The sequence below is a fragment of the Pleurodeles waltl genome, chromosome 9, assembly GCF_031143425.1.
Source record: "Pleurodeles waltl isolate 20211129_DDA chromosome 9, aPleWal1.hap1.20221129, whole genome shotgun sequence".
In the NCBI taxonomy this organism is placed as follows: domain Eukaryota; kingdom Metazoa; phylum Chordata; class Amphibia; order Caudata; family Salamandridae; genus Pleurodeles; species Pleurodeles waltl.
The window spans coordinates 959043578-959070188 of record NC_090448.1 but is presented as its reverse complement, the minus strand read 5'-3'; the positions used below and the strand labels follow the sequence as shown (position 1 = coordinate 959070188).

Here is a 26611-nt window from a genome sequence, read left to right as displayed (position 1 = left end):
ATCCCTGACCAGTTCATCCATAGAGCATTGCCTTGAGACTGCCTGTGTGGGTACCTGGATGCGAAGTTTTGCCATTTTGCGTTCTCCTTTGTTGCAAATAGGTCTATTTGAGGTGTCCCCCAAATTTTGAAGTAATTGCTTAGAATTTGGGGGTGAATCTCCCATTCGTGGACCTGTTGGTGATCTCGAGAGAGATTGTCTGCTAGTTGATTTTGGATCCCTGGAATAAATTGTGCCATTAGGCGAATGTGGTTGTGAATTGCCCATTGCCATATCTTTTGTGCCAGGAGGCACAGCTGTGTCGAGTGTGTTCCCCCCTGTTTGTTTAGATAATACATTGTTGTCATGTTGTCTGTTTTGACAAGAATGTATTTGTGGGTTATGATGGGTTGAAATGCTTTCAACGCTAGGAATACTGCTAACAATTCGAGGTGATTTATATGCAGTTTTGTTTGATGTACGTCCCATTGTCCTTGGATGCTGTGTTGATTGAGGTGTGCTCCCCACCCTGTCATGGAAGCATCTGTTGTTATCACGTATTGTGGCACTGGGTCTTGGAAAGGCCGCCCTTTGTTTAAATTTATACTGTTCCACCATAGAAGCGAGATGTATGTTTGGCGGTCTATCAACACCAGATCTAGAAGGTGACCCTGTGCATGTGACCACTGTGATGCTAGGCACTGTTGTAAGGGCCTCATGTGCAGTCTTGCGTTTGGGACAATGGCTATGCATGAGGACATCATGCCTAGGAGTTTTAATATCGTCTTTGCCTGTATCTTTTGTGTTAGATACATGGCTTGTATAACCTTGTGAAAATTTTGAACCCTTTGTGGACTTGGAGTGGCTATTCCCTTTATTGTGTTGATTGTCGCTCCTAAGTATTGCTGTGTTTTGCACGGCAGAATGTGAGATTTTGTGTAGTTGATGGAGAAACCGAGTTTGTAGAGGGTTTGTATGACATAATCTGTGTGTTGTGAACACTTTGTTAGGGAGTTGGTCTTGATTAGCCAATCGTCTAGGTACGGGAATACGTGTATTTGCTGCCTTCTGATGTGTGCAGCTACTACTGCTAGGCATTTTGGGAATACTCTTGGTGCGGTTGTTATACCGAACGGCAACACTTTGAATTGGTAATGTATTCCCTTGAATACGAACCTTAGGTATTTCCTGTGCGAGGGATGTATCGGTATGTGGAAATACGCGTCCTTTAGATCTAAGGTTGTCATGTAGTCTTGTTGCTTTAGCAGTGGTAACACGTCTTGTAGCGTGACCATGTGAAAGTGTTCTGAGATCTAGGATTGGTCTCAGTGTTTTGTCCTTTTTTGGTATTAGAAAGTACAGTGAGTAAACTCCTGTGTTTACTTGTGTACATGGTACCAATTCTATTGCGTCCTTTTGTAGTAATGCTTGAACTTCTAGTTCTAGAAGGTCTAAATGTTGTTTTGACATACAGCGAGTGCAGAATTATTAGGCAAATGAGTATTTTGACCACATCATCCTCTTTATGCATGTTGTCTTACTCCAAGCTGTATAGGCTCGAAAGCCTACTACCAATTAAGCATATTAGGTGATGTGCATCTCTGTAATGAGAAGGGGTGTGGTCTAATGACATCAACACCCTATGCGCAGACAACCTTGCTCCCCTCAAACGCTCGCAGCGACAGAACAACACCAAGAAACCCCTCTGGTTCTCTGACACCCTCAAAGAATCAAAGAAAACTTGCCGCGCACTTGAGAAAGCCTGGCGCAAGGACCGCACCGCTGACAACATGACCGCCCTCAAGAACGCTACCCGCAAACACCACCACCTGATCCGCACTGCCAAAAGGAATTTTTTCACCGACAGACTGGACAAAAACAGCCACAACAGCAGAGAACTCTTCAGCATCGTCAAGGAGTTCTCCAACCCCAGCGCCAACGCCAACGCCGTCACAGGATCTATGCGAATCCCTCGCCACTTTCTTCCATCGCAAGATCAGCGACCTCCACGACAGCTTCGGACACCAGACCCAACCTAACACCACCGAACCCACATCCCCGACCATCACCCTCAACAACTGGACCCACATCAGCACGGAAGAAACCAAATCCATCATGAACTCTATCCACTCCGGCGCCCCTTCGGACCCCTGCCCGCACTTCATCTTTAACAAAGCCGACAACATCATCGCCCCGCACCTCCAGACCGTCATCAACTCTTCTATTTTCTTCTGCTACCTTCCCCGAATGCTGGAAACACGCCGAAGTCAACGCCCTACTAAAGAAACCTACGGCTGACCCGAGCGACCTGAAAAACTTCCGCCCCATCTCCCTTCTGCCTTTCCCAGCCAAAGTAATAGAGAAGACCGTCAACAAACAGCTGACCACCTTCCTGGAAGACAACAACCTGCTCGACCCCTCACAGACCGGATTCCGAACCAACCACAGCACTGAAACCGCCCTCATCTCAGTCACAGACGACATCAGAACCCTGATGGACAACGGTGAAACAGTCGCCCTCATTCTTCTCGACCTCTCGGCTGCCTTTGACACCGTCTGTCACCGCACCCTAATCACCCGCCTCCGCTCCACCGGGATCCAAGACCAGGCCCTGGACTGGATCGCCTCCTTCCTCGTAAACCGCTCCCAAAGAGTCTACCTCCCTCCGTTTCGCTCAGAACCCACTGAGATCATCTGCGGCGTACCTCAAGGCTCATCACTCAGCCCGACACTCTTCAATGTCTACATGAGCCCCCTCGCTAACATCGTACGCAAGCACGACATCATCATCACCTCCTACGCCGACGAGACCCAACTTATACTCTCCCTCACCAAGGACCCCGCCAGCGCCAAGACCAACCTACAAGAGGGTATGAAGGACGTCGCAGATTGGATAAGGCTCAGCCGCCTAAAGCTGAACTCTGAAAAAACTGAAGTCCTCATCCTCGGCAACACCCCGTCCGCCTGGGACGACTCCTGGTGGCCCACGGCCCTCGGCACCGCACCGACCCCCGCAGACCACGCCCGCAACCTCGGCTTCATCTTGGACCCCCTTCTCACCATGACCAAGCAAGTCAACGCCGTGTCCTCCGCCTGCTTCCTCACCCTCCGCATGCTCCGCAAGATCTCCCGCTGGATCCCCGCCGACACCAGAAAAAACGTGACCCACGCCCTCGTCACGAGCCGCCTGGACTACGGCAACACCCTCTACGCTGGGACCACCGCCAAACTCCAAAATCGCCTGCAACGCATTCAAAACGCCTCAGCCCGCCTCATCCTCGACGTACCCCGCAACAGCCACATCTCCGCACACCTGAGACACCTGCATTGGCTCACAGTCAGCAAAAGGATCACCTTCCGACTTCTCACCCACGCACACAAAGCCCTCCACGACAAGGGACCGGAATACCTCAACAGACGCCTCAACTTCTACGTCCCCACCCGCCCCCTCCGCTCCTCTGGCCTCGCACTCGCCGCCGTCCCTCGCATCCGACGCTCCACGGCGGGTGGGAGATCTTTCTCCTTCCTGGCGGCCAAGACCTGGAACTCCCTCCCCACCAGCCTCAGGACCACCCAGGACCACTCCGCTTTCCGGAGACTCCTAAAGACCTGGCTGTTCGAGCAGCGATAACCACCCCCTTTGTCCCTAGCGCCTTGAGACCCGCACGGGTGAGTAGCGCGCTTTATAAATGCTAATGATTTGATTTGATATCAGGTGTGCATAATTATTAGGCAACTTCCTTTCCTTTGGCAAAATGGGTCAAAAGAAGGACTTGACAGGCTCAGAAAAGTCAAAAATAGTGAGATATCTTGCAGAGGGATGCAGCACTCTTAAAATTGCAAAGCTTCTGAAGCGTGATCATCGAACAATCAAGCGTTTCATTCAAAATAGTCAACAGGGTCGCAAGAAGCGTGTGGAAAAACCAAGGCGCAAAATAACTGCCCATGAACTGAGAAAAGTCAAGCGTGCAGCTGCCACGATGCCACTTGCCACCAGTTTGGCCATATTTCAGAGCTGCAACATCACTGGAGTGCCCAAAAGCACAAGGTGTGCAATACTCAGAGACATGGCCAAGGTAAGAAAGGCTGAAAGACGACCACCACTGAACAAGACACACAAGCTGAAACGTCAAGACTGGGCCAAGAAATATCTCAAGACTGATTTTTCTAAGGTTTTATGGACTGATGAAATGAGAGTGAGTCTTGATGGGCCAGATGGATGGGCCCGTGGCTGGATTGGTAAAGGGCAGAGAGCTCCAGTCCGACTCAGACGCCAGCAAGGTGGAGGTGGAGTACTGGTTTGGGCTGGTATCATCAAAGATGAGCTTGTGGGGCCTTTTCGGGTTGAGGATGGAGTCAAGCTCAACTCCCAGTCCTACTGCCAGTTCCTGGAAGACACCTTCTTCAAGCAGTGGTACAGGAAGAAGTCTGCATCCTTCAAGAAAAACATGATTTTCATGCAGGACAATGCTCCATCACACGCGTCCAAGTACTCCACAGCGTGGCTGGCAAGAAAGGGTATAAAAGAAGGAAATCTAATGACATGGCCTCCTTGTTCACCTGATCTGAACCCCATTGAGAACCTGTGGTCCATCATCAAATGTGAGATTTACAAGGAGGGAAAACAGTACACCTCTCTGAACAGTGTCTGGGAGGCTGTGGTTGCTGCTGCACGCAATGTTGATGGTGAACAGATCAAAACACTGACAGAATCCATGGATGGCAGGCTTTTGAGTGTCCTTGCAAAGAAAGGTGGCTATATTGGTCACTGATTTGTTTTTGTTTTGTTTTTGAATGTCAGAAATGTATATTTGTGAATGTTGAGATGTTATATTGGTTTCACTGGTAATAATAAATAATTGAAATGGGTATATATTTTTTTTTGTTAAGTTGCCTAATAATTATGCACAGTGATAGTCACCTGCACACACAGATATCCACCTAACATAGCTAAAACTAAAAACAAACTAAAAACTACTTCCAAAAATATTCAGTTTTGATATTAATGAGTTTTTTGGGTTCATTGAGAACATGGTTGTTGTTCAATAATAAAATTAATCCTCAAAAATACAACTTGCCTAATAATTCTGCACTCCCTGTATTCTGTGTTTTTGGTGGGACATTTGGAGGGAGTTGGAGAAATTCTATGCAATAACCATGTCGGATAATTGCTAAGACCCAAGTGTCTGTTGTTATCTCCTCCCAGGATTTGTAAAACTGACTTAGTCTTCCCCCCACTGGTGTTGTGTGAAGGGGTTGAGTGACTTGTGAGTCACTGTTTGGTTGTAGGGGTTTTTGGACTTTGAAATTTTCCCCGGTTTCTAGGGAATTGTCCTCCTCTGTACTGGCCCCGAAAGCCTCCCCTTTGGTACTGTCCCTGGTAGGTAGACGGTGTTGATTGTGAGGTGCTGGCTTGTGTGGCTTGACCCCGAAACCCCCCTCTGAAAGTTGTTTTGCGGAAGGTGCCGAAAGTGCCTCTGCCCTGCGGGGAATAGAGTGCGCCCATGGCCTTGGCTGTGTCAGTGTCCTTTTCAATTTCTCAATTGCCGTGTCCACTTCGGGTCCAAACAATTGCTGTTCATTGAACGGCATATTGAGCACCGCTTGCTGTATTTCCGGTTTAAAGCCAGATGTGCGCAACCATGCGTGCCTTCTTATGGTTACTGCGGTATTTATTGTTCTTGCAGCTGTGTCCGCTGCGTCCATAGAGGAGCGTATTTGGTTATTGGAGATGTTTTGTCCCTCCTCAACCACTTGTTTTGCCTGTTTTTGAAATTCTTTGGGCAGATGCTCGATGAGATGCTGCATCTCGTCCCAATGGGCTCTATCATATCGCGCTAGGCGCGCTTGAGAGTTCGCGATGCGCCACTGGTTTGCAGCTTGTACTGCGACCCTTTTCCCAGCTGCGTCGAACTTGCGGCTTTCTTTGTCCGGAGGTGGGGCGTCGCCTGATGTGTGCGAGTCGGCTCTCTTGCGAGCTGCCCCTACCACGACAGAATCTGGTGGCAGTTGTGAGGTGATAAAAGCAGGGTCCGTGGGCGGTGCTTTATATTTTTTCTCCACCCTTGGAGTTATCGCTCTACTCTTGACCGGTTCTTTGAAGATCTGTTTTGCGTGCCTTAGCATTCCTGGAAGCATAGGCAGGCTTTGGTAGGTGCTATGGGTGGAGGAGAGGGTGTTGAAAAGGAAGTCATCCTCGACAGGTTCTGCGTGTAACGACACGTTATGGAACTTTGCTGCCCTAGCTACCACCTGTGCATACGCTGTGCTGTCCTCAGGTGGCGAGGGCTTGGTAGGGTACGACTCAGGACTATTGTCTGATACTGGGGCGTCGTATAGGTCCCAAGCGTCTTGGTCATCTTGGCTCATGGTGGTATGAGCCGGTGAATGTGACGGAGTCTGTGCCGCTGATGTGTGAGTTACAGGTGGAGGAGAGGGTGGCGGAGTTACCTTCCTCACCATCTTTTGTGGTGTTTGTTCTTGAGTTTGGAACTCGAGTCTCCTTTTTCTCCTGATTGGGGGAAGAGTGCTGATTTTCCCTGTCCCACTTTGTATGAAGATCCGCTTTTGTGTGTGGTCGACATCGGTGGTCTGTAACTCTTCTTCAAATCTGTGTTTGCGCATTTGAGAGGACAGTGATTGTTCCTCTGTATATGAGCTGGCAGTTGGTTCGGTTGCTGGTCGTTTTGGCACCGAAACTGTGTCTCTGCTTGTTTTCGGCTCCGAGGCAAATTTCTTCTTTTTCGGCGTCGAGCTTTCTCGGCGTCATTTTCCTCGGTGCCGCAGTCTCTGCGCCGAGCAGCTTCGGTTCCGCTGTCTCGGCGTCGACCTTTTTCGGCAGCACTTTCTCAGTCCCGAGATTGCTGCGTGCCTGTGTCTCGACCCGAGTCAGACGATCTCGGCACCAGTTCGGCCTTTTTCGGTGCCGATGGACGGTCACCTACTTTATGGGTTGAGCCATGGCCTGTTGGCAGTGGCGTCCCCTGGGCCTTGTCTGTTTTCTTGTGTGGTGCTTTCTTCGACGTCTTACTCAGGGTTTCTTCAACGTCGAATTCCTCCGAGTCCGATTCATGGATGGAGAAGGCTTCCTCTTCTTCTCCTTGTCCCTCGAACTCTCGGTGTCCTGTCAGCGTGGACGCCATCTGCAATCTTCTGGCTCGCCGGTCACGGAGCGTTTTTCGGGACCGAAACGCACGACAGGCCTCACACGTTTCTTCCTTGTGCTCGGGCGACAGGCACAAGTTACAGACCAAATGTTGGTCTGTATATGGATATTTATTGTGGCATTTAGGACAGAATCGGAACGGGGTCCGTTCCATCAGTGTCGATGTTACACGCGGTCGGGCCGACCAGGCCCCGACGGGGGATCGAAATTACCCCGAAGGGCTACCGGAGCTCTTCACGATTCAGTGTCGATTCTATTCTTACCCGATCCCGAGCGAAACAATACAGACGTAGTTTTCCGAAGTTAAGACTATCTTTCCGTCCCGAAATCCGGAGCGAAAAGGAACACGTCCGAACCCGATGGCGGAAAAAAAACAATTGAAGATGGAGTCGATGCCCATGCGCAATGGAAGCAAAGGAGGAGGAGTCCCTCGGTCTCGTGACTCGAAAGACTTCTTCGAAGAAAAACAACTTGTAACACTCCGACCCAACACCAGATGGCGGGCTATGCACAACATGTGTATCTGCAGCTACACATGCCATCGAACATATATTTTTCTATATAAAAACCTATTGGCCTGGAGTAAGTCTGAGTGTGTGTTCCTCATTTACTGCCTGTGTGTGTACAACAAATGCTTAACACTACCCTCTGTTAAGCCTACTGCTTGACCACACTACCACAAAATAGAGCATTAGAATTCTCTTTTTGCCACTATCTTACCTCTAAGGTGAACCCTTGGACTCTGTGCACACTATTTCTTACTTTGAAATAGTATATACAAAGCCAACTTCCTACAACTGCTTACAGTAATCTGGAACTTTTACAACTGGTGATGTGCACATAGCTTGTTTCAGGGTGTCAAAGGCCTATTGGCACTCTACAGTCCAGTTTACCTTCTTGGGAATTTTCTTGGAGGTAAGTTCTGTGAGTGGTGTCACTATGGATCCATATCCCTTCACAAACCTCCTATATTATCCAGTCAAGCCAAGGAATGCCCTGACTTGAGTCTGGGTTTTTGGAGCTACCCAGTCCAGAATAGTCTGGATCTTGGGTTGGTGTGGCTGAACTTGGCCTCCACCTACAAGGTGTCCCAAGTAAACCACAGTTCCCTGCCCTATCTGACATTTGGATGCCTTGATAGAGAGGCCTACTGCTTGCAGAGCCTTCAAAACCTTCTTCAGGTGGACCATGATCCTGCCAGCTGGAGCTAAAGACAGCAATATCGTCAAGATAAGCTGCACTAAAGGACTCCAAGCCAGCAAGGACTTGATTCACCAACCTTTGGAAGGTGGCAGGGGCATTCTTTAAGCCAAAGGGCATCACAGTAAACTGATAGTGCCCATCAGGTGTAGAGAATGCTGTTTTCTCTTTTGCTCCAGGTGCCATTTTTATTAGCCAGTACCCTGCTGTCAAGTCAAAGGTACTTAAGTATTTGGCAGCACCTAATTTGTCAATTAATTCACCTGCTCTTGGGATGGGATGAACATCTGTCTTGGTGACGGAATTAAGCCCTCTGTAGTCCACACAGAACCTCATCTCTCTCTTGCCATTCTTTGTGTGAGGTTTGGGGACGAAGACCACTGGGTTAGCCCAGGGGCTGTCAGAGTGCTCAATGACTCCCAACTCCAGCATCTTGTGGACTTCCACTTTGATGCTTTCCTTAAGTTGGTCAGACTGTCTAAAAATGTATTTTTTGACAGGCATGCTGTCCTCTGTGTCGACATCATGGGTACACAGGTGTGTCTGACCAGGGGTTAGGGAATAGAGCTCAGCAAACTGTTGAAGGACTTGCCTGCAGCCAGCTTGCTGTTGGCCAGAGAGGGTGTCTGAGTAGACCACTCCATCTACTGAGCCATCTTTAGGGTCAGAGGAAAGGAGATCAGGGAGAGGTTCACTCTCAGCTTCCTGGTCCTCATCTTTAACTATTCACATGCTTACATCTGCCCTGTCATGAAAGAGTTTGAGGCAGTTCTCATGGATCACCCTTTTGGGGGTCCTGCTAGTGCCTAGGTCTACCAGGTAGGTGACCTGACACACTCTCTAGCACTGGGTAAGGGGCACTCCATCTGTCCTGAAGTGCCCTGGGAGCCACAGGCTCCAGAACCCAGACTTTCCGCCCTGGCTGAAACTCAACCATAGCAACCTTTTGGTCATACCACATCTTCTGGAGTTGTAGGCTGGTCTCAAGGTTTCTGCTTGCCTTTTCCATGTACACTGCCATCCTGGAACATAGGCCTAGTACATAGTCCACTATATCTTGCCTAGGCTAATAAAGAGGTCTCTCCCAGCCTTCTTTCACAAGAGATAGTGGTCCCCTAACAGGATGGCCAAACAGAAGTTCAAATGGGGAAAACCCTACTCCTTCTGAGGCACCTCTCTGTAGGCGAAAAGCAGGCATGGCCAGAGGACATCCCATCTCCTTTTGAGCTTTTCAATGAGCCCCACGATCACGCCCTTCAATGTCTTGTTAAACCTTTCAACAAGACCATTGGTTTTTGGATGGTATGGAGTGGTGAATTTGTAAGTCACCCCACACTCATTCCACGTGTGTTTTAGGTAAGCTGACATGAAGTTGGTACCTCTGTCAGAAACCACCTCCTTAGGAAATCCCACTCTGGTAAAAATACCAATGAGTGTTTTGGCTACTGCAGGGGCAGTAGTGGACCTAAGGGGAATTGCTTCAGGGTACCTAGTAGCAGGATCCACTACTACTAGGATATACTGATTCCCTGAGGCTGCGGGAGGTTCAAGTGGACCCACTATATCCACTCCCACTCTTTCAAAGGGGACCCCCACCACTGGAAGTGGAATGAGGGGGGGCCTTAGGGTGGCCACCTGTCTTACCACTGGGTTGACAGGTGGCACAGGAGGCACACAACTCCTTTACTTTCTGGGACATATTGGGCCAATAGAAATGGTTGACTAACCTCTCCCATGTCTTGGTTTGTCCCAAATGCCCAGCAAGTGGAATGTCATGGGCTAAGGTCAGAATGAACTCCCTAAACTCCTGAGGCACTACCACTCTCTTAGTGGCACCAGGTTTTGGATCGCATGCCTCAGTGTAAAGGAGTCCATCCTCCCAATAGACCCTGTGGGTTCCACTGACTTTTCCTTTTGTTTCCTCAGCAGCTTGCTGCCTAAGGCCTTCACGAGAGGGACATGTTTCTTGCCCCTTGCACAGTTGCTCCCTTGTGGGTTCCCCTGGGCCCAAGAGTTCAACCTGATAAGGTTCCAACTCCATAGGCTCAGTTCCCTCAGGGGATAGAACTTCTTCCTGAGAAGAGAGGTTCTTTTTCTTTTTCTGTGCTGAAGCTGGATCATCAGTCTTCTTTCCTTTTCTCTTGGAGGGTTTGGCCATTATTCCAGGCTCCAACACCTCTTTTTCACCCTGAGCCTTGCACTGTGCCCTTGTCCTGATACACACCAGTTCAGGGATACCCAGCATGGCTGCATGGGTTGTGAGTTCTACCTCAGCCCATGCTAAGGACTCCAGATAATTTCCAAGCAGACAGTCTACTGGTATAGCAGAGGAGACTACCACCTGTTTCAGCCCAGTGATCCCTCCCCATTCTAAAGTTACCATAGACATGGGATGTACTTTAGTCTGATTGTCAGCGTTGGTGACTGAATAGGTTTGTCCAGTCAGGTATTGTCCTGGGGAAACCAGTTTGTCTGTCACCATTGTGACAATGGCACCTGCATCCCTCGGGCTTCTACTCTAGTCCCATTAATAAAGAGCCGCTGCCTGTATTTTTGCATGTTAGGGGGCCAGGCAGCTAGTGTGGCTAGGTCCACCCCACCCTCAGAGACTAATGTAGCTTCAGTGTGTACCCTGATTTGCTCTGGGCACACTGTTGCTCCCACCTGGAGACTGGCTATTCCAGTGCTAACTGGAGTAGTAGTAGAAGTGGAACCTTTCTTGGGACAGGCCTTGTCTCCAGTTTGGTGTCCCTGCTGATTACACCTATGACATCAGGCCTTTTTGGGATCATAGCTTTTACCCTTGTACCCAAATGAGGATTGGTAAGAGGCTTTGGACCCTCCCTCCTGAGCAGGTTTTTGGGGCCTTGTAGAAGACTCTTTACTTTTTCCCTTGGATGCCTCACTCTTCCCCTGGGGAGTCTTTGTAACCCCTTTCTTTTGGTCACCCCCTGTGGAAGTCTTGGTCCCCCTTGTCTTGACACAGTGATCTGCCTTCTTTCCCAATTCTTGGGGAGAAATTGGACCTAGGTCTACCAGATGCTGATGCGGTTTATCATTGAAACAATTACTTAAAAGGTGTTCCTTCATAAACAGATTATACAGACCTTCATAATCATATACAGCACTGCCATTAATCTAACCATCCAGTGTTTTGACTGAAGTCAACAAAATCAACCCAAGTCTGGCTCGAGGATTTATGAACCCCCCTGAACCTAATCCTGTGCTCCTCAGTTGAGAATCCAAAGCCCTCAATCAGGGTAGCCTTCATGAGGTCATAGGATTCTGCATCTTTTCCAGAGAGTGTGAGGAGTCTATCCCTACACTTTCCAGTGAACATTTCCCAAAGGAGGAGAGCACCCCACTGAGATTTGTTTACTTTTCTGGTTGCACAAGCCCTCTCAAAAGCTGTGAACCATTTGGTGATGTCATCACCATCTTCATATTTTGTTACAATCCCTTTGGGGATTTCGTGCATGTCAGTATTTTCTCTGACCCTATTTAAGTTGCTGCCACCATTGAAGGAAGCTAAAACCCATCTATTGTCTTTCCCTTTCTATGGTTAGGAGCTGTCTCTCCAAAGCCAATCTTTTGGCCATCCTGGCTAACAGGATGTCATCTTCATTGAGGCTGCCCTCAATGCTTCCAGAGCTGTTAGACTCCCCTGTGGGAGAAGCAGCATCTCTGACTATCACTTGTATCCCTAACAAGGACAGATGGATTGGGGAGGGGGGGGGGGGGGGGAGGGAGGGAATTATCCTCCTGGTCACTAGCTTCCCCCTCTGTAAGGTTGTCTTCAGAGGGGTTGTCTCTAGCAAACTCTGCCAAGAGCTCCCGGAGCTGTACTTTGGTAGGGTTTGATCCAGCTTTTATCTTTTTTATTTTACAGAGAGTCCTTAACTCTGACATCCTAAGATGCATGTAAGGGGTGAGGTTGAGCTCCACCACCATCTCTTCTGTACTAGACATTATTTCTCAAAAAGTTGGGATGCTTTTTAAGAATCTAAAACTATCTCTAGAACTTAATCCAAACTTTTACAAAACGTTTCAACTCTAAAAGAAATGCTAACAGGGACTAACACAAGGGCCTACCAGGACTTTTAAAAATTTAGAAAAATAGCTCAAGTTGCAAAAATCAGTTTCTAATGACAATTTTTGGAATTTAGTTGTGTGATCAGGTATTGGCTGAGTAGTCCAGCAAATGCAAAGTCTTGTATCCCACCGCTGATCCACCAATGTAGGAAGTTGGCTCTGTATATACTATTTCAAAGTAAGAAATAGTGTGCACAGAGTCCAAGGGTTCCCCTTAGAGGTAAGATAGTGGCAAAAAGATCATTCTAATGCTCTATTTTGTGGTAGTGTGGTCGAGCAGTAGGCTTATCAGAGGGTAGTGTTAAGCATTTGTTGTACACACAAAAGCAATAAATGAGGAACACACACTCAAAGACAATTCCAGGCCAATAGGTTTTTATATAGCAAAATATATTTTCTTAGTTTATTTTAAGAACCACAGGTTCAAGATTTACAAACAATACTTTAAATGAAAGGTATTTCACTCAGGTATTCTAGGAACTTTGAATTATCACAATAGCATGTACAGTTTTGGCATCAATGGCAATAAGCTATTTTAAAAGTGGACACAGTGCAAACATCAACAGTTCCTGAGGGAGGTAAGTAAATGTTAAGTTCACAGGTAAGTCAAACACTTACAGGGTTCAAGGTTGGGTTGAAGGTATCCCACCGCTGGGGGTTCAAGGCAACCCCAAAGTTACCACACCAGCAGCTCAGGGCCGGTCAGGTGCAGAAGTCAAAATGGTGCCCAAAACACATAGGCTTCAATGGAAATTGGGGTGCCCCGGTTCCAGTCTGCCAGCAGGTAAGTACCTGTGACTTTGGAGGGCAGACCAGGGGGGTTTTGTAGGGCACCGGAGGGGGAAGGGGGGGGGGGGGGGGGTAGAGGGAGGCACAGAAAGTACACCCTCAGCAGCACAGGGGCAGCCGGGTGCAGAGTGCAAACATGCGTCGGGTTTTCAATAGGAATCAATGGGGAGACCCGGGGGTCTCTTCAACGATGCAGGCAGGCACAGGGGGGGCTACTTGGGGTAGCCACCACCTGGGCTAGGCAGAGGGTCGCCTGGGGGTCACTCCTGCACTGGAGTTCGGTTCCTTCAGGTCCTGGGGCTGCGGGTGCAGTGTGGTTTCCAGGCGTCGGGTTCCTTGAAGCAGGCAGTCATGGTCAGGGGGGAGACTCTGGATTTCCTCTGCAGGCCGCGCTGTGGGGGCTCGGGTGGGGGGGTAAACTCTGGCTACTCACGGGATCGCAGTCGCCGGGGAGTCCTCCCTGTAGTGTTAGTTTTCCGCAGGTCGAGCCGGGGGCGTCGGGCGCTGAGTGGAAAGTCTCACGCTTCCGGCGGGAAACGTGTAGTCTTTAAAAGTTGCTTCTTTGTTTCCAAAAGTTGCAGTTTCTTTAACAGGGAAGCTGTTCTCGGGAGCTCATTGGTCCTTTAGATGCAGGGTAGTCCTCTGAGGCTTCAGAGGTCGCTGGACTCGGTGGGATGCGTCGCTGTTGCAGTTTTCTTCGAAGTAGGGAGACAGGCCTGTGGGGCTGGGGCCAAATCAGTTGTCGTCTCCGTCTTCACTGCAGAGCTTCAGGTCAGCAGTCCTTCTTCTTTAGGTTGCAGGAATCTATCTTCCTCGGTTCTGGGAGACCCTAAATACTTAATTTAGGGGGGTGTTTAGGTCTGGGAGGGCAGTAGCCAATGGCTACTGGCCCTGAGGGTGGCTACACCCTCTTTGTGCCTCCTCCCTGTGGGGAAGAGGGCACATCCCTAATCCTATTGGGGGAATCCTCCATCTGCAAGATGGAGGATTTCTAAAAGTAAGAGTCACCTCAGGACACATTAGGGGTTGTCCTGACTGGCCAGTGACAGCTCCTTGTTTTTCTAATTATCTCCTCCAGCCTTCCGCCAAAATTGGGGGCAGTGACCGGAGGGGCGGGCATCTCCACTAGCTGGGATGCCCTGTGGCGCTGTAACAAAGGGGGTGAGCCTTTGAGGCTCACCACCAGGTGGTACAGATCCTGCAGGGGGAGTTGAGAAGCACCGCCACCCAGTACAGGCTTTGCTCCTGGCCACAGAGTGACAAAGGCACTCTCCCCATGTGACCAGCAACATGTCTGGTGTGTGGCAGGCTGGCAAAAACTATTTAGCCCACACTGGAGCCGGGTATGTTTTCAGGTCGGCATCTCAAAGATGCCCTCTGGGTGTATTTTTATAATAAAGTGCACACTGGCATCAGTGTGCATTTATTGTGCTGTGAAGTTTGATACCAAACTTCACAGTTTTCAGTGTAGCCATTATGGTGCTGTAGAGTTCGTGTTTGACAGACTCCCAGACCATATACTCTTATGGCTACCCTGCACTTACAATGCCTAAGGTTTTGCTGTAAGAGGGGCGACTTATCTATGCCATAGGCAGTGAGAGGCTGGCATGGCACTCTGAGGGGAGTACCATGTCGACTTAGTCATTTTCTCCCCACCAGCACACACAAGCTGGCAAGCAGTGTGTATGTGCTGAGTGAGGGGTCCCCAGGGTGGCATAAGACATGCTGCAGCCCTTAGATACCTTCCCTGGCATCAGGGCCCTTGCTACCAGGGGTACCAGTTACAAGGGACTTACCTGGGTGCCAGGGTTGTGCCAATTGTGGAGACAAAGGTACAGTTTAGGTAAAGAACACTGGTGCTGGGGCCTGGTGAGCAGGGTCCCAGCCCACTTTCAAATCATAACTTGCCATCAGCAAATTCAAAAAGTCAGGGGTTAACCATGCCAAGGGGGCACTTCCTTACATACGCGCACCGAGACGGCATCTATATAGACAACTGCGACGTCATAGACTGCTCCAACGATGAGGATGACGCATGCGGAGCTGGTCTACACACGCGGCTCCGAACGACGACGCCCGATGGTGCGCGCAGGGTACTGCTCAGCAGAAAAAATTCCGGATTCGAAGCGGACGCCAGGGAATTTTAAGGTAAGGAAGCTGCAGCTAGAAGTCTCTATCAGATACATGCTGCAGCCCTGAAGGATCCTCTTTAGTACCCATGACCTGGGTACTAATTACAAAGGTGTTACAGGGGTGCTAAAGTCCTGGGTAACTCTGTACAAGTAAGCATTGTCGAGTTTTAGGTGAAAGAGCACTGGCACTGGGGCCTGGTTAGCAGGGACCCAGTGCATTACCAATCAATAACATCAGTACCAGTGAGCAAAAAGTGGAGATGACCATGTCAAAAAGAGGCACTTCTCTACAACCGGTCCTCCTAGCCAACGGACACAGAGGTTAAATTATGAAGACTAAACAGGTTTTCCAGATTGCTATTGCTACAACATATCCTGTTGCTCTAGCAGAAACACTCATTGCTACGTTCCAACTTTCACTCTCAGATAAAAGGCTTAGAAAGACACAACCTCAATTTATTCCAAAAAAATAAGCACTGAGAACCTCATATTCCTCCTCTAATCACCCCAATTTAATCAAAGTAAGGAATGCAAAATAATTTTTTTTTAATTTTTCTTCATATTTCCTAAATAAATAATTGTGGATGAATAAAATATTTCAGAAAATAATAATAATGAAGATTCAGTGATGGAAATAATTTGGTTCAAGATATATTAGGCATTAAAGCCTTTGATGTTTGTTGAAGCACTAAATGTTCCCTGGTTGGACACGTTTAAGGGTTATTTCAGAGCATGGTATCATACCTGTGGCTAGTCTAGTAAGCCATATCCTTGTCTGGAAACCTTACATTTCATTTATACATGGTGTCCTAATCCTACAAATCTGGGGCCAGATGTAGCAAAGGGTTTTTCCCATTCTGTGTCAATGGGAAAATGTGTTCGTACATATGGCCCCTGGTTGGATGCGGTTTCTCTATTTGTTGGATGCGGTTTCTCTATTTAGTGGATGCAGTTTCTCTATTTAGTATGTTTGGAGAAACACTTAGGGTCTGAATTAAATATTGGTGGAAGAGTTATTCCGTCACAACGGTGATGGATATCTTGTCTGCCGAAATCTAAATCCCATAGGGTATATTGGGAGCTTCTGTCTAAAAGAGAAAATGGAGGTAGGAGTTGTCCCAGCAACCATATTCAACCAGAAAGCTGGGTAGAGCATTTTACTACTCTCTATGCCCTACCAGAGGGCCCAATGGACACCAATGTGGTCCACTCTCCAACAGAATTGTTGGAATCAAATTCCAGCATGGCCCCCCAAGTGGAGTCTCAGTGTGTCCCTGAGCGTTGCCTCATCTTTAAAATAGAAGAGACCCTTGAGGCTATAAATAGCCTAAAACCTGGCAAAGCACCTAGACCAGATAAGCTTCCTGGAGACCTTTATAGATCGGAACCACATATCTGGTCCTGGTATATTAATGCCATCTCAAATAGTATAGCGGCAGGGGGGCAAATTCCAGGTACATGGAAGGGGGCAGAGATCATACCCATTTATAAAAAAGGGAATGCTAATCTCCCAGCTAACTATAGGCCAATTAGCCTTATAGACAACCTACAAAAGATCTTTGCTAAACAAATTTTGCAGAGGCTAATCAATTGGGTTGAGGAGTACCAAATCCTTTCCCATTTACAGGCAGGGTTTCGTGCAAAAACAAGCACGATAGACCAGGTCTTTCGATTGGCCATATTGCATTGGAAATATGTACTTGTGGCCAAACAATGCCTGTATGTGGTATTTATAGACCTGCGATCGGCTTTTGATTTGGTCCCAAGAGCCAAACTGTGGGAAGTGCTGGGTAGATTGGGAATCCCAGAGGATCTATTACTCCTGTTAAAACGACTACATGAGAACACTTATGCCCAAGTGAGGTGGGGTGAACAAGGCGAACTGACAGAACGGATCCCAATCAGAAGAGGAGTTCGCCAAGGTTGCGTGTTAGCCCCCCTACTGTTTACCATATTTATCAACGAAGTAGTAAAGGCTGTGTCCATAGGCCAGAATGATGCCCCTTCCCTGAATACACAAAAAATCCCTATCTTGCTCTTTGCCGATGATTCACTCCTCATTTCTAAGACACCAATGGGGTTGCAAACCCTTGTTGACCGGTTTAACCAATTCTGTAGCGATCATGGGTTGGAGGTTAACATTAACAAAACCAAATTGATGGTGTTATCCAAGGGACCTAGGAAAAGATGTTTCATTCATATTGAGGGAGTACCGTTGAAGGAAGTAAGCTCTATAGATTACTTGGGAGTTAGGTTAACCAGTAAACTACTATGGGAAGAGCAGATTACAAAAAGTGCAGGGCTCCTTCAACATAGAGCCTCATCCATATTGCGTTTCTATCAAAGCTCCTTTACAAAGGTTGTTTCCACAGCAATAAAAATTGACACAGCTAAGGCTCAAAGTGCAGCCCTGTACGGAGCGGAGGTATGGGGTTACGCTAACTGCAATAAGATCAGTGTGGGGGAAAACAACTTTGCAAGGGCTCTAATTGCATGTCCACGCACCACACCCTTACTTCCATTATTTCTAGATCTGGGGTTAAGCCGAGTAGCAGATCTAGCTACTCTAAGACCTCTCCTTTATTGGATCAGGTTATGGATAACCCCCGAACTAGATATATATAAGACCGCATTACTCGATTTATTGAAATGCCAAAACGCTAATACTCTTCCCTGGATTCGCCATGTGGCCCATTGGCTCCGGCTTTTGGGTCTGGGTGACTATTGGGAAAATCCCCATAAATTAGAGAGACGGCACAAAAATGTTTTAAAGTTAACCTATTGGTCTTACGTTAAGGACAACTACATAACCCATAAATCCCATGGTCGCTTAACTAATTCCTTTACTGATATTAAATGGTCCCCAAAGTTTGAACTCTATTTGGATGTTATACCGGATTTGCAAGGCAAGAGCTTATATGCAAGGTTTCGTTTTGGCTCTCTGCCCCTGATGTCATTGATTCATAGGTGGGGGTCGATTAATCTTCCCGATATATGCCCTGCCTGTGGCAGTATTTTTGAAACCATTGAGCATTTCATGTTCTTCTGCCCAGCCTATGCGATTCCGCGAACAAAATGGATCCGCAAGATTTGCAGGGACATGGGATTCAAGAATTGCTCTTTGGCTCTACGGGTTCTAAAAAGCCATAATTCAGCTGACGTAATTCTTTCAGTAAGCAAGTATTTAGCAACAGCTTGGCGCATACGTTGCCATCTTCAAAAAGTTATTTAAGGTCTTATCTCTATATAGGTAAGATTTAGAGTCATATGTGCAATTCAAGTTATTGTTTTAATGTTTTTACACCTATTTACAGACATGTATTTATTTATTCACTTAAGAATTATTATATTTTGTTTTATGTGCTTTGATGGTCATTGATGAACTAAGTTGATGATGAAGATGATGACGAATTATTGACCATGTGGTTTGGACAGGGCTTGGAATAGATTTTTTAGACATTATGTAGGTAATCATCATGTGTTTCTGCCATTTTAACACTAGTATTAGCCACAAAGAGCTATTTTTTATGCACCTGTCTGGTACTCGTGTCATTTTAACATGAATCCGATAACCATTTTAAGTTATTATATAAGCTTTTTATCACACTGTGCTTGTGTCTTAATGACTTGACAGTGCTTAAACTTGCCAAATGATTGTGCCGGTAGTAGGCTCTCTTTGTTAAAGTATGCCATCTAAATTATTAAGGAATTGTATTACTATGTAACATCAAATTAGCACTTTAAATCTTTAAATCTTGGGTCGGATAGTTTGTATTTATCTTGATGATGATACCACCTGGGAAATTTGTATTTGAAACCACCTCATATTGTTTTAAGAGCTTTTAAATATTTGTACTATTTTAACGTTATGAAGTAGACGTCTCTGAAACCCTGGTATCTAAATGTTAAGCTATGTATCGGGAATAATGGTGGATTATAGTAGGCCATTGCCTATAGAAGTTTTTCTTATTCTAAACCTTATTATTTTTAGCCAGTGTAAAAGCATAATGAAGCAAACGTACCTTTTTTGTACAATTTAATATGTAACTTTTATGACCTATGGTCGAATAAAGTATATATATGAAGTATATTGGGATTTATATTTTGGAGGATGGGATCTCTGTCACCGTTGTGATGGATTAACTTATGCCAATATCTTAATTAGGCCTTTAGGTTTTGGCCAGTAACAGGAACAACAAAAGATAATATTAAATTAGAAGAATTGCTTAGAGTACTATAAGATCATATATGAAGTCTATTTCATAAGGTGGCGTAATGATGTATATGTATAACTAGACGTATTACACCAGTAACAATTGTGGCATGCCACATATCATACCTTTGACCAATTCGTTTATGAGAGTGCGTAAATAGTTGGTCTGCTTCTTCTTGCCCTCACATACTTGAACAACATCAGCGAGATCTTGACGGACATCCTGGAGTAACTTTGCTCCCATCTTCACTTCTCTTTCAAAGAATCTGAAGAGTGGGTCCTACATTCCCAAGGAAAAATAAAATAAAATGATGGTGTCAAACTAAAGGTACATAAGGTTTGTACAATCATCATTTCAGTTCCATTAATGTGAATAGTGTTTTTTTTCAGTGGGAAGCTCAGCTTGCATTGCTGCAGAGTCCTGGGTTTGGCATTCAAGTTTTCAGCTCAGCTGGAGCATGGGCTGATCAGGTCGAAGTAAACCTCTAATGAAAATGTAAACTTAAATCAATAATTGGTAGCATGCTTGGAGACCACGACAAACAGATGTATTTTCTCTGCACACTCTATTAGCAAATGTGCAGGTTCATCACAATCGAGATATCTGTCTCTAAAGTATTCTGTGAGCATTTTAACAAAACACTGCTTGTAGGAAGTTGGCTCTGTATATACTATCTCAAAGTGAGAGATAGGGTGCAGAGTCCAAGGGTTCCCCTTAGAGGTTGATAGTGGCCAAATTAGTTAATACTAATGCTCTATTTTGTGGTAGTGTGGTCGAGCAGTAGGCTTATCAGAGGGTAGTATTAAGCATTTGTTGTACACACACATAGGCAATAAATGAGGAACATACACTCAAAGACTTAACTCCAGGCCAATAGTTTTTATATAGAAAAATATCTTTTCCTTATTTTAGAGCCACAAGATTCAAGATTTGAAGTAAATACATAAAATGCAAGGTACTCCACACAGGTAAGTTAGGAACTTTGAATTAGAGCAGCAATGTTACACAGTATATGTTAAAATGGCAATAAGCTATTTTAAAAGTGGACACAGTGCAAACATCAACAGTTCCTGGGGGAGGTAAAAATTGTTAAGTTCTGAGGTAAGTAAAGCATTTACAAGTTCAGTCTCCTGGGCACAGGCAGCCCAACGTTGATGGTTCAAGGCAACCCCAAAGTCACCTCACCAGCAACACAGGGCCAGTCAGGTGCAGAGGTCAAAGGAGGGCCCAAAACACACAGGCACCTATGGAGAAAAGGAGTGCTCCGGTTCAGTTCTGCTGGCAGGTAAGTTCCTGCGTCCTCAGGGAGCAGACTATGGGGGTTTTGTAGAGCACTGGAAAGGGGGGCCGGGGGAGTGACAAACAGGCACACAAAACACACCGTCAGTGGCACAAGGGCGGCCGGGTGCAGTGCTCTAAGTTGGTGACAGGTTTGCTATTGAAGGCAATGGAGGGACCCGGGGGTCATTTAGGCGATGCAGGCAGGGCACAGGGGGCCTTCTCGGGCCAGCCACTGACTGGGCTAGGAAGAGGGCTGCCTGCTGGTCACTCCTGCACTGGAGGTTGGTTCCTCTTGGTCCAAGGGGCTGCGGGTGTAGGGCTTGGTCCAGGCATCTGGTTCCTTGTTACCAGGCAGTCGCAGGCAGGGAGAGCCTCTGGATCCTCTCTGCAGGCATCGCTGTGGGGGGGTGCAGGCGGGTCGTCTGAGGTTACTCACGTAGTCGCCTGGGAGTCCTCTGTGCAGTGTTGGTTCTCTGGAGCTAGAGCTAGGGGCGTCGGGTGCGGAGTCTGAAGTCTCACGCTGGTGAGAAGAGTGAGTTATTTAAATGTTGCTTCTTTGTTGCAAAGATGTTGCTGTTGTTAAACAGTGCCGCTGTTCTCAGGGGTTTCTTGGTCCTCAGAGGTCGCTGGTCCCTGTCGGATGCGTCGCTGTGCAAGTTCTTTGAGTCTGGAGACAGGCAGGTGGGGCTGGAGCCAAGTCGGCTGTTGTCTCAGTCTCTGCAGGGCTTTCAGGTCAGCAGTCCTACTTTGTGTAGGTTGCAGGAATCTGATGTTCTGGGTCGCCCCTAAGTACTAAATTTAGGGGGGTGTTTAGTTCAGGAGGGCAGTAGCCAATGGCTACTGTCCTGGAGGGTGACTACACCCTCTCTGTGCCTCCTCCCTGAGGGGAAGGGGGCACATCCCTAATCCTATTGGGGGAATCCTCCAATCTCAAGATGGAGGATTTCACTGGTGGGTGACTCCTCCATGTTTTCCTCATTATCTCCTCCATTCAATACTGAGGGGCCCCCAGAACCTAGGAAACTAGATTCCTGCAAACTTAACAAGAAGGAATGCTGACCTGAAGCCCTGCAGTGAAGACGGAGACGACAACTGCTTTGGCCCCAGCCCTACCGGCCTGTCTCCTAACTTCAAAGAAAACTGCAACAGCGACGCATCCAACAGGGACCAGCGACCTCTGAAGCCTCAGAGGACTGCCCTGCAACCAAGGACCAAGAAACTCCTGTGAACAGCGGCCCTGTTCAACAATCTGCAACTTTCTTGCAACAAAGAACCAACTCAAAGGACGCCGGAAGCGTGAGACTTTCCACTCTGTACCCAATGCCCCCGGCTCGACCTGCGGAAAACCAACACTACAGGGAGCACTCCCCGGCGACTGCGAGCCCGTGATAGCCAGAGACAACCCTCCTGAGCCCCCACAGCGACGCCTGCAGAGGAAATCCAGAGGCTCCCCCTGACCGCGACTGCCTATAACAAGGGACCCGACGCCTGGAACCAACACTGCACCCGCAGCCCCCAGGACCTGAAGGAACCGAACTCCAGTGCAGAAGCGACCCCCAAGCGACCCTCTGCCTAGCCCATGTGGTGGCTACCCAGAGGAGCCCCCCCGTACCTGCCTGCACTGTTGGAGACCCCCGGGTCTCCCCATTGCTTTCACTACAAAACCAGACACCTGTTTGCACTCTGCACCCGGCCGCACCTGTGCCGCTGAGGGTGTACTTTCTGTGCCTGCTTGTCACCCCCCCCCCCCCAGTGCACTACAAAACCCCCCCTGGTCCGCCCTCCGAGGACGCGGTTTCTTACCTGCAGGCAGACTGGAACCGGGATACCCCTGTTCTCCATTGAAGCCTATGTGTTTTGGGCACCTCTTTGACCTCTGCACCTGACCATCCCTGAGCTGCTGGTGTGTTAACTTTGGGGTTGCCTTGAACCCCCAACGGTGGGCTACCTTGGAACCAACTTTGAGACTTGTAAGTGTTTTACTTACCTGTGATCTTAACTTCTACTTACCTCCTGAGGAACTGTTGATTTTTACACTGTGTCTACTTTTAAAATAGCTTATTGCCATTTTTACAAAGACTGTATACGATATTGTGATTATGCAAAGTTCCTAGAGCACCTAAGTGAAATATCTTTCATTTGAAATATTACTTGCAAATCTTGAACCTGTGGTTCTTAAAATAAACTAAGAATATATATTTTTCTACATAAAACCTATTGGCCTGGAGTAAGTCTTTGAGTATTTGTTCCTCATTTATTGCCTGTGTGTGTACAACAAATACTTAACACTACCCTCTGATAAGCCTACTGCTCGACCACACTACCAAAAAATAGAGCATTAGAATTCTCTTTTTGCCACTATCTTACCTCTAAGGGGTACCCTTGGACTCTGTGCACACTATTTCTTACTTTGAAATAGTATATACAGAGCCAACTTCCTACACACATTAGTCAGACAGTAACTTACTCACAAGAAAGAACCACACAAGTGTTGCAAAAATAAAGGATTCTTTATTACAGCACTAACTACTTGACTAGCATTGGTATAGCTCCCTTTGAAGCTATCTACACACAATATATATACAAAATATCCAGCAGAAATAGCATAAAATACAAAGGGCCCAATGGGGATGGGGTGGCTAAGAGGGCAAATCATATACTAAGTAAGTGGAATGCGAAATTGTTAACCCAATCAAGTTAAGTGTGGTAGTTAGCTAGGGGTTTGAGGTAGATGAAGACACCAGAGGTAAATGCGGTAAGTGTCCCAGTGACCAGGTGCAGAGTGATTACCCACCCAGTCATCCCACAGACTAACACAGGGAAGTTGTCCCCGAGGAAACCAACAGACAAGAGTAAGGTTGGCGAGTGGCTCCACTCAAGGATACCCAGAAGACAGGTGTACCTACACCAGAGGAACCGGATGCAGAGGGGAGAAGGTACACTCTCTTAAGTCAGTGGAAGCCTTGGATTGTCCAGCTGCTATTGCTATCTGTGGACCAGGCCAATGGAACCCTGGATCGGATTCCAGATGTGGGGGACATGAAAAGAAAGGGGACAAAGTCCAGCACCCTTGGAGGTGCCCAGGTGGCAATGCCCACCCTTCTGGGGGTGAAGTTCCTGCAAGTCCATAGAGGATAAAGTCCAGCTGCAGGGTCCAGGAGCTGCAGAAGATCCCAGGAGTCGTCTATGAGCTGTCTCTCAATGGTTGCCGGATTGCAGGAGGGTCGGTGACCAGCCAGGTCACCAACACACACTGGCAAATGCAAAGAATATCTGAAGATGTATTTACAGAGTTTTGGGACCAGCAAGGTCCAGGAGACTCTATCCTTGAGAGGCAGTCAGGGCTGACCCTCAGTATGCAGAAAGACTTTGGATCCCCCACGAGTTACCCACAGGCGATAGACAAAAGGAGTCACATTGAGGCCTCAGCAGCACAGCAAAACAGAAGTCCCATGTTGCAGGACAGGGGTTGATCTTTGAATTGCAGAGTGCTGGATGCCGGGGCTTCTAGGCATCTGAAAATCTCCTGGAGGAAGAGTCAACGAGCCTTGGCAAGAGAAACAGTTGTGGTGCACATGGGTTTCTGTCCAGTGGCAGGAGCAGGGGCCCAGAGTCCCCCAAGTTGGTCAGAAGACGAGCAGGACCCAGAGGAAGCCACAGACCCACCACCTTTTGATGTCCGTGGGACAGCAGACCCCACCAGCCGATCAATGTTGTCTTGAGGTGCCTGCGGATGCAAGTGTGTGACACCTTCACTCCAAGGGAGATTCCTTTGTGCTTCCCGGTGCAGACAGTGTCCTTGTGACCCTGGAGGATGCACAGCCTTGGATGTTAAATAATTCTTCCAGGATCTGGAGAAAAAATGTTGTAATGGGAGCCTTGCCACCAGAAGCAGACATGTTTTGGTTCCAAAGCAGACAAGCAACGGTTCCAGAGGCCAGGAGCAGACAATGTCTTGCAGAGTGTTCCTTGTAGAGTCCTGCTCAACAAATCTAAGAACCCACTCACAGGGGAGCCCTTAAGTAAACCTAAAAAGGGTTGGTCACTCTCTGAAGTGACCCACCTATCCGAGGGAGTCGGGGAAGTCATCTACCTGGCCTAACCAGTCAAATGCTCCCAGGGGATGTTCAAACAGAAGTCTAAATGGGCTGTAGCCTAATCCTTTCTGAGAAACCTCTCCGTAGGCAAATAGAAGGCAAGGTAGTAAGTCATCCGATCTTCTCCTAAGTTTTGCTGAGAGTCCCATAATCATACCTTTTAGGATTTTGTTGAATCTCTCAACTAACTGGTTCCCTTCTAGATGTCGAGTAGTCGTGAATTTATAGGTTACACCACATTCCTTCCACATTGCTTTGAGGTATCCAGACATGAAGCTTGAGCCTCTGTCAGATATGACTTCCTTAGGTAAACTCACACTGGAATAGCCTCTGGGTACCTGGTGGCATGGTCTACCGCCACCAGAATGAATCAGTTCCCAGATGCAGTTGGAGAGTCAAGGGGGCATCAATGTCAATCCCTACCCTTTCAAAGGGAACCCCAACCACTGGTAGTGGAATCAAGGGGGCCTTTGAAGTGCCACCTGTCTTGCCACTGGCTTGGCTGGTGACACAGGAGTGACAGAACTCCTTTGTGTCTTCAGACATATGGGGTCAGTGAAAGGGTGGGACAAGTCTGTCTCAAGCCTTGCTTTGCCCAAGATGCCCTGCAAGGGAATGTCATGGGCTAAGGTCAAAAGGAACTCCCTAAACTTCTGAGGGATGACCAACCTCTTGGTGGCACCAGGCTTGGGGCCCCTATCCTCAGAATAAAGAAGCCCATTTTCCCAATATACCCTGTGGGATCCATTTACATCCCCTGCCTCCTGTGCAGCGGCTTGCTGCCTGAGGCCTTCAAGAGTGGGGCAGGACTTCTGATCGAAGCTCAGTTCTTCACTGGAGTGCCCCCACAGCACCCAAGAGCTCTACTGTATCAGCACCCAGCCACTCCGATGCTGGTTCCTCACAAAGAGTGAAATCATCTCCATGAGGTGACTGATCCTCACTTGAGTCCTAGGCAGGGGGTACGTTTTTACCCTTCCTACCTCTCTTCTTGGGAGCTGACTGATCTATACTTTCAGGCTCCAGTGCAACTGATTCTGCCCGATTCCTGGCCTGTGCTCTTGTTGTCTCAAAGACATTGGCAACGATACCCAGCATTGCTGCATAGGTCTGCAGCTCAACTGCTGCCCAGGTGGACGTCTCTAAATCACTGTCCATCAGACAATCAACTGGAGTGGAAGAGGGCACTACAATAAGTTAAAGGCCAGTAACGCACCCCCCCACCCTACCCCCTTGACTAAAGTTGATACCTGCCACGGGACGGCACTTAGTGATGTTGTCTGCGTTGGTAACTTGGCAACTCTGACCAAGTAGGATTTGCTCAGGGGACACCAGTTTTTCAGGCACCATAATGACACTGGCACCTGTGTCCTTGTAAGCATCTTCCTCAACACCATTAATCAGGGGGTGCTGCTTGTCGGCCAGGCAGCTAGAGTGGCAAGGTCAATGCCACCCCTCTGGCCTGGTCAGAGGAACCACCAAAACTGTCTTGGTATCAGAGTCCACTGTACTCTCCAAGGTGAACCCAGTTACACCCTTGGTTGAAGTACTATCACCAGTGCTATTGTTAGGGGCACTATCCTTGTTAGTAACCTTGGTGCTTTTATTAGCACAGGAGATGTCATCTGTCCTATGGTATCTTTCTTTACACAAGAAGCACCA

At 47.7% G+C, this 26611-nt stretch overlaps 1 protein-coding gene across 2 annotated transcripts in view; it reads right to left on the bottom strand.

The window, feature by feature from the left end:
• Positions 1–26611, bottom strand: part of DYNC1H1 (dynein cytoplasmic 1 heavy chain 1) — a 916572-nt gene that overhangs the window by 75591 nt on the left and 814370 nt on the right. For both annotated transcript variants that reach the window (XM_069208347.1, XM_069208346.1), the window contains exon 74: positions 19697–19850. In XM_069208347.1, the coding sequence (XP_069064448.1) occupies positions 19697–19850 (154 nt within the window). The remainder of the gene's footprint in view (positions 1–19696; positions 19851–26611) is intronic.